Raw genomic sequence first — 7,803 nt, forward strand, 5'->3', positions numbered from 1 at the left:
GACCTGAAGCTTTGCAGTTTCTGTCTTTATTAACATTTAGAGCCTCGGTGCAATTTTTCTTCAGGGACCAAGTACAGAAACCAAACCTGCTTAGCTATTGCTTCTTACCCAGCATTCATTCCCTTTGCCAGTTCTTCATCAATTTAATCTCTTCCCACAAAAGTTTATTTTAAAGAGATGATTGTGTTCAACCCTGGCCTTGAAGGCAGGAGAAAAAGTACCTTTCGGTTACTAAAAGGACTCACACAAGCCTGCTCTGCCAGGAAGAGAGAAGCAAAAGAGTTAACCACAACAGAAGGTACATTTGATGCTGTGACAATACCCTTCACTTCCTTAAATTTTACATCAAAGCACTGAAATTCTTGAAGTTTTACACTTCAAAAAGTACTGAAGTCTACAGATATAAGAAATACCTCAATTAAAATGAGATGCACTGATGCCTCTGTAGTCCCTGTCTATTGATGCACTAGGGAAAGGTGGCTGACCTCCCTGTCTTCAGTCTGGTCTCTCACTCTACAAACATGAAAATGAGAAAAGAGAAGATCCTTTCCTTAACACAGTACCCAAAGCTCCCACCCATCTCGGCACACAGCGTCTGCAACTCACACTGGGAGGTATTTCTCTCTGCTCTTCTGGGACACCACTCTTGGTCCCAGTGTCTGACCTCCCAAACCAGAAATCCCAATTTCAACAGAGTTCCACTCTGGCTCCCCAAGTTTGGTGGCTTTACACAGACTTTCCCTCCCTTGCCAGTCATAGCCTGCTACTGCTGGAGGAAACCACTACCAACTGCAGCCAAGATTTGTGTTGCAAGAGCCTGATATTTCTCCAGAGCATACAGTGCCTACCCCTGCTGGGACTCGATAAACAGCTCAAATTCCTAGGCACTATCACTACGCACATAGTAAATAATAATGACAAGTGATAGGAGGACTTCTCTGTTATGGTGTCAGCCTATGGCCACTACAGGGATTGTGTAGTGAATGCAAAACTAGATTGCTTTTGGCACATCAATTCTGCCTTCCCCGCACAAGTATCAACATCAAAACTGTTTCCTTCACCTGCTCATGGGCAGCTCCTCTAATGTAAAATAAATAACAAACATTTGTGCACATACTACACACATCCAGGATCCTTTGCTTGCCTGCTGGTCTCTGCTAACCTGAGACAAAAGTTAATGATTGACTGTGTCTGGAATGGAATACATAAAATATACAGCACAAACCACTGGAACAACATCCGCCTTCTTGTGTACATAGCAAAAGAGCAATCACTATTTGCACATGAGTTGTTAACTACTTGATCCCTGAGTTGTGCTTGAGGAAAGCTGCTGCTGCCAGGAATGACTGAGTTTTTAAAAGGCACAGCTTAAAGGAAAGAACTGAGCAAACAAAAGCCTTACATCTTGATTTCTAGAACTGATGAATAGCCACAAAGTTTACTGAAGGATGTAATTGAGAATGGAGAAGTTGAGATTCCTGGGCCAGGAATCATATACATATATGTACGCATATATGTGCCCCTATATGTATATGTATACATATGTATCTATGCATGCATGCATGTTTATATGTATGTACACATGGGACTTGATGTCATTAAAATTAGTACAAATGGGCAAGACTGAAACACATGACAAGGTGCATCAGGTATCAAAGATTCTAGAAAAAATAAACATATACATTTGAGAAACACCTGCTTTTTATAGAATTAAAATAATTTATATTAATTAAGATCTATATTTGAAAGGGGTGTGATAGGGTAGAGTTAGCAAGGAACTTCTTGATTTCAGAGCAGTTCATTTTGCAGCTCTACCAACCTTTACTTTGAAACCTTTTCTTTAGTGGAACCTCACAGAGGAGATGATTGATTGCCAATTTTTTGGCTGCTTGATTTTGGAAAACAAATTAATGAAAGTGAACTTATCTGGACAGAGAATTCTGGAGCACTTTGTTCCATACAGATCTGATGTTATAATCTCCTATGTCCCACCCGCCCTGAAGAAGCCAGGATGCGAGCACCTTCTCAAGTGAGAGAACTGAAAACTATTTTTTCCAGGGTTAGTTTTCAGCCAGATCTATAGCTCTTGGCTAAGGGAAATGCAACCACTGGTGCAGAACTAAGGAGGTTGCAAGAACAATGTGCAGGGCATAGAAAAACACATTAACACTTTAGGTGGAGGTACAATATTGTACTGGATTAAGCAGATTACAAAATAGCATTTTAATTAATACCGTCTCTAAAGATGGCTTATATATTTGTTTAATATCTGAAGATTGGTCAGGACCTGACTAGAGAGGAAGTGACCTCTGGACAATTTGTTATCTTAAATCCTTACGTTTCTTTTAGTGCATAAACTTACTCTAGAGTGTTAACAGACTTTCAGACATAATGTTAGCATTTAATAAATAGCTATATGCTATATGGTTAATATACTTCTATATTATAGCAAAACATTAACACTAAGACTCTCTTGATTACATTTCACTAGAAACTGTTCCTGTTATGTGCCCTGGGCTCTTTGCACCTTAGACTACCAATGAACTTTTGAATCCTATCACCATTCTTTATTGCTCAGAATAAGAAAAAAAATTATGGACCTGTAGGTGCTATCATCCTTCAGAAGTTGATGACCCTGAAAGTTACACACTGCAATATGTTAAGAAGTTTTCTTAAAGTGATACTCTTCCTGAAGTGAGAACTTTGGAAGACCAGTGAAAGCTGGTTTTGACTTGTCTCGAGGCTTCCAAATGTATAGTTGTTTACCATGTAAAACCTGTTTTGTAAGACGAAAGTCATGTACAAACCATACAAATCATATACAAAAGAGGTAAACAAATTTCTGTTGAACCATTATCTTGCATTTTCTCTCTTCCAAAAGAAAGAAAAGTCTCTAAGAAACTTGCTTCATATTTCCATAAGCCAAAAGACAGAAGATGCTGAATAGTAAGAACTATTCTATCAAAATCACTGGCTCATCTAACAAGTTTCCTAATTACTTACTCAACTACTTAACAGAAGTGTGAATGGGGAAAAGTGTTGCTTCTTGTAAAGGCTGGTGATAAAGAGGTATCCAAAAGTCTGCAGAGACATTAAACGTTGTTCAAGCTACGCTTACCATAAAGAACTGCACCACATATACAATGGCAATATCGTTTTCTCATTGGTTTTCCTATTTTCTATAAAAAAGGTGCTCTTTTTGCTGTTCAGTCAACTGAAGCTTGAAGACACCCTGAATGACCAGGCATATTTTCTGCAAGAAATAAGGGACTCTTGGATGATACACCAGATTCCAGTGACAATCTGGCACCAAGAACCAATTAGCAGCCTAGGAAGACTTCAGACACCATGACTTGTAAAGCAGGCAGTCAGGATGTATATCAAAACATGCACATTGAAACTGCTCTTGGTTGCCAGAGGCAAGATCAGCTCTAAGTTAATGCTCAAACCCGGACAGAGATACTTTAATCTTTCTGCCAAACAGCGCTGAAATGGGCACAACCTGCTGCCTTTGACCGGGAGGGAAATGAGCTTGGAATTGCTCTGCTTCTGATAAAATTCTTATCGACTTCAATAGTGCCGTTACATGTTCCCATTATTATGCTTCCACAATGACTATCCAAAGCACTAAGGCTGTGACACCTTCCTTCAAGCACATCCAGCAAGACCAAGGAAGCTCAGGGATAGTCACTTCCTAAGGGCTGCCCCAGGCAAATGTCCACATGAACCTGTGAGGTGGAAGCTTCAAAGGACTCTCCTGGTCCTGAGGAAGCTGAAGCTCATGATCCTCTCAAGCATAGCTCTCAGCTTCTTTAGGAGACAAGTCCATATTCATCCCCTGTAACTTACAGAGCCTGTTAAGGGCAGCTCTGTTGCAGCCATCACCACTGAACAGCTATAGGGTCTATGAAGCTGCATCAGCGTGTGCCAGCAGCCCAGCACACAAGGGCAGAGGCTCCTAAACTCACAAAGAAACACAGATCACAAGCAACTGAGGGACAGCAGCAAGGAGAAGCGAAAAACGCTTCGGCCTCCTCCTCTCCCCTCCCCTAGCCAGCACGCTCTTGCCTGGGGAGTGGAAGGGGGCACAGGGCTTCCATAACCCCCCCACCAGCACTGCCAGTGTGCAAAGCCAGGCTTGCCAAGGTGCTGCCCAGATGACTTCAGTCCTCATGGCATGAAGGAGTCCCTGCCAGAGAGGAACAGATGTGCAATGAACAGGCCACAGGAATGGGGGCTATGAGGCATGGCAAGAGGCTGGGGAGAGACAGGCAATAAGAACTTCATAAGGAATTTTAATCAAGCAGCTCTTAAGTATTTGAGTTTAGACACGTGTTGTTTGGTGTAGCACAAGAGTGCTTTAAATGCCTACACTTGGTTGGCTTTGTGTAAGCAACACCACACTCACAGATTCATTTTACACTTTTACTCCTCAGTTATAAGTTCATCTTGCAGTATGCAACACTTGCTCACATGCACTTTCACCCAAATACACACATAATCAATCACCTGTCCGGCTGCATCACCCTCGCTGGGGGCTTAGCTTGCAGTTGTAAGCACCACTAAGAATAGAGTACAGTATGTTTCCTTGAGAGCATGTGTGTGCTGATTCTCTGTCATTTGTTTGCCTACCCCAAAGGCTACTGAGATAGCCTGTCTTTGATCCTGAAAACCCTCCATGTTTTCATTTAGCCTTAACAATTATACACTTATCTTAAACAGGAAAAGGGAAACTTTAAATGCAGGGTTGGCTAAAACTCATCTACCAGCCAGCTTTCTATTGCATATTTTATGGCTTTTATTGTCTAGAAAACTGAGGAAAACTAACCCTTCACATGGAGTACCCTAACAGAGAAACAGAACAAAGCTAACAAAAAACGGAGGAAGAAAGGCAATTTTAGGCTCAGTTTCACGTGACAGTTCCAGCTGACCCAACAAGTCACTGCTGCCAGAATGAGAGATCTCGCTTCTTCTCTACCACCTCCTCTTCTTGCTCCCAGCTCTGCATTCCCACCACCTATCTTCCGTGGGTTACAGCAGTCAGCAGAGCAGAAAACTCACCCACCCACTGAATCACTGCATGGGATCTTCTCCCAAGAAGTACAAAAAGTACAGGAGTAGACACAAGGGAGGAGAGGGATCACACAGCCAGGAGTGTGGAACAGGAAAAGGGTTAGGGGGAGAGCAGATCTCCTTGATCAGCAGTAGCTAGACATTATGCAGGCTGAGTTGTTAATGAAACCAGAGTTCAAGAAGCTCTAGGTCACTTCCTACAGAGTTGCAAAGGAATGTCCATAGGTAAGTTCACAGGATGGGGAATAACAGTTGGACTTGATGACCTTAAAGGTCTTTTCCAACCTAGTTGAGTCTATGGTTCTGTAACTATTTTCTATCTGTAGACTATCCTGCCCCAAAATAGCACTGTGTTTCATTACCTTAATGACAAAGATGACAAATGTCATCCCTGATTGTGACGCTGATGAGCTGATACTAGGAATTAGATTTGTTGAAGTTTCCTCAGTCTTCTCCATAGGGAAAGACTGCAAAGCTTTTACATTCAACTACGAGGTAAACAGAAAGGTTAATACAACCTTAATAGAAATTTTGTATTAGCCTTGAATCTTCAGCTTCCAGTGTGGTAAATTAGGAACAGCAGGGTTCTTACTAGGCACTTGGATGAACAGCTCTGGCTAAGCCCACCACACAGAGCCTGCTTGCCAGTGCACCCCAAGTTTCACTTCAGGCTACTCTGAAGAGGAATTTCAAGCTTGGAGCAGACACTGGTGTGTACTGGAGCCAGGCCATTAAACCAGTGTTTACTCCCCAAACAGAAGTCCTGGCGTGCATCACAAGGTGTTAGTGCTCCTTACCTCATGGATAAGACAGTGTGTGTACTAGCAGCAGTGACAGCACTTTCCAAACCAAGCATAATTTCTATCATTTTCAGTGTTTGTCTGCCATTTGAACATAAAGGTCAAAGAACACGCAAAAACTACTGAGAAAGTATTTTTACACTGTCTTTCTAGTTACATGTATAGCACACAATACTAGTAAGTCTTTTCTTCCTGAATCACAGGATGTTCCATCAACAGACTGAAAGCCTTAAGATTTCTTTTTCTCCCCTGTGGTGTACGGGTGCAGATGGCACACTAAATACATCACTGAAACTAAAAATTAACTGAGTCAGGCATTTTTGTGAAAGGTTTCTGCGCTGCGCACATCTCCAGTCACACACACTGTTAATTACTGCTGGCACTGACAGTGGGGATCCCCGTCCATCTGCTGGGACCAGCTGAAACAAAACAAACCGAAGCCCTGGGGAGAAGATGAACCTCTGCAAGGGCATTGCCCGCACGGCTGCGGGCCGGGCAGCTTCCCCGCACTCCGCTCCTTCTTCGCTGTAGTGTTCAAAGACTTCATTGATGATGGTTTCTCTGGGGAGGGGAGGGGGGGGGGTGTCATCTTTAAAGATGCAACTCTCCTTCTGCAGCGCTTGATGTCTTTAGGGCTGCAGCAGCCTCTCCCCTGGACGCCTCTCGCCCCAGGCAGGGGAGCGAAGGTGCCCGGGGTAGAGGACCCCCGAGGCGCTCACTTAACTGGCCGGGCTCGCAGCGCCGGCTGCCACCTCCCCTCTTCCTCCTCCTTTTCCTCCTCCCCCTCCTCGCTGCGGAAAGCGGGTCCGGAGAGCGGGGACGCTCTGGAAGCAGGGCAGGTGCTCCGGTGCAAGGGAAGCCGGAGGGGACAGACCCTCACCCTCCGCCCGCAGCTCCCCCTCCCGCTTTCACGGGGGCTGCTGCCGAGCCCCGCGTTCCCCGCCAAAGAGAGGGGCAGGCACCGCTTACCGGAGCTGCTCGCCGGTGAGCAGGACCTCGGCCATGTGCTCCAGCTCCGCCGCTTTCTGCTGCATGCTGCTCATGCCCTCCTCCATCGCCGCCGGCCTGCGAGCACAGCACCGCGGGTGAGGGGGGCCGGGACCCGCTGCCCCCCGCGCTGGCACCTCCCGCCCGGCCCCGGCGGCTATAGAGCTTGTGGCCGGGTCTGGGGGTGCCTCCTCCGCTGCTCCGCTCACCTGAGCGGGGCAGGTCACTTTTCCCCTCGGCAGGCTCGGATCCCCCCCGCGCCGCTTCCCGTGTTATTGTGTCACGGGCAGGCGGAGAAACACATGGCTGCAGCCGCCGCAGCCGCAGCCGGGCTCCCCGAGGCAGCAGCGTCCCCCCCCGGCTGTCACACGGCAGGGTTGGCGCTGCCGCCCCCCGCGGGAAGGGGCCGGCTCCCCGCCGGGAGCTGAGGGCCAGGGGCTGCCGCCGCCTGGGCTCCCGCCGCTCCCTGGGCCGGGCAGAGAGCAGGAGGCGGCCGCGGAGCTCAGCGCTCCCCTCCCGCAGTGCCAGGCGGAGCGGGGAAAGGTGCGCTCGGGAGCGAGGGGCCGGCCCCGTTGGTGAGCGCTGCCGGGTCTGGAGGGATGCGGCTGCTACAGCGCCCGCTCAGCGGTGCGCGCCGCGCCTTGCCAGGTAGCGTTAGCGATACGAGGGGCACGGAGGGAGCTCTTGGTCCGGATTGCCCCTTCAGAAATTGCGGTTGCCCTCCCGCTGTCCGGGTTTCCTCTCGCCCGTTACCCAGGGGGTATTTTCAAGCATCGGTCCCCTGCCCATCTCACCTCTTTGTCTCCAGGTGACAGCGGATGCAGAAAACTTGAGGGCTGGGGAACATTTGGTCTTGTCAATGGGAAGTAAATTGCAAGGTCATGAGCACTGGTTGTCAACATTCTTCATGGGGAAATAAACCCAGCCTTTTTTTAAAAAGTCC

At 47.0% G+C, this 7,803-nt stretch overlaps 1 protein-coding gene across 3 annotated transcripts in view; it reads right to left on the bottom strand.

Moving 5' to 3' along the window:
• The window catches only part of DEPTOR (DEP domain containing MTOR interacting protein), a 71,294-nt gene extending 63,820 nt beyond the window's left edge, over window positions 1-7,474 (bottom strand). The window contains exons 1-2 of one of the 3 annotated variants that reach the window (XM_062627104.1): window positions 7,070-7,459; window positions 6,843-6,938 (exon numbers count right to left, since the gene is read on the bottom strand). In XM_062627104.1, coding sequence (XP_062483088.1) covers window positions 6,843-6,928 — 86 coding nt within the window. In that variant the 5' untranslated portion in view covers window positions 6,929-6,938; window positions 7,070-7,459. Of the gene's footprint in view, window positions 1-6,842; window positions 6,939-7,069 lie in introns of all 3 variants that reach the window. The other 2 variants (XM_062627105.1, XM_062627106.1) reach the window with 2 other exon arrangements.
• Between the last annotated feature and the right edge of the window lie 329 nt (window positions 7,475-7,803).

This window comes from Pezoporus occidentalis, unplaced genomic scaffold (genome assembly GCF_034315485.1).
Source record: "Pezoporus occidentalis ecotype Australia unplaced genomic scaffold, CSIRO_AGI_Poc_V1 ctg3, whole genome shotgun sequence".
NCBI classification, from domain to species: Eukaryota; Metazoa; Chordata; class Aves; order Psittaciformes; family Psittacidae; genus Pezoporus; species Pezoporus occidentalis.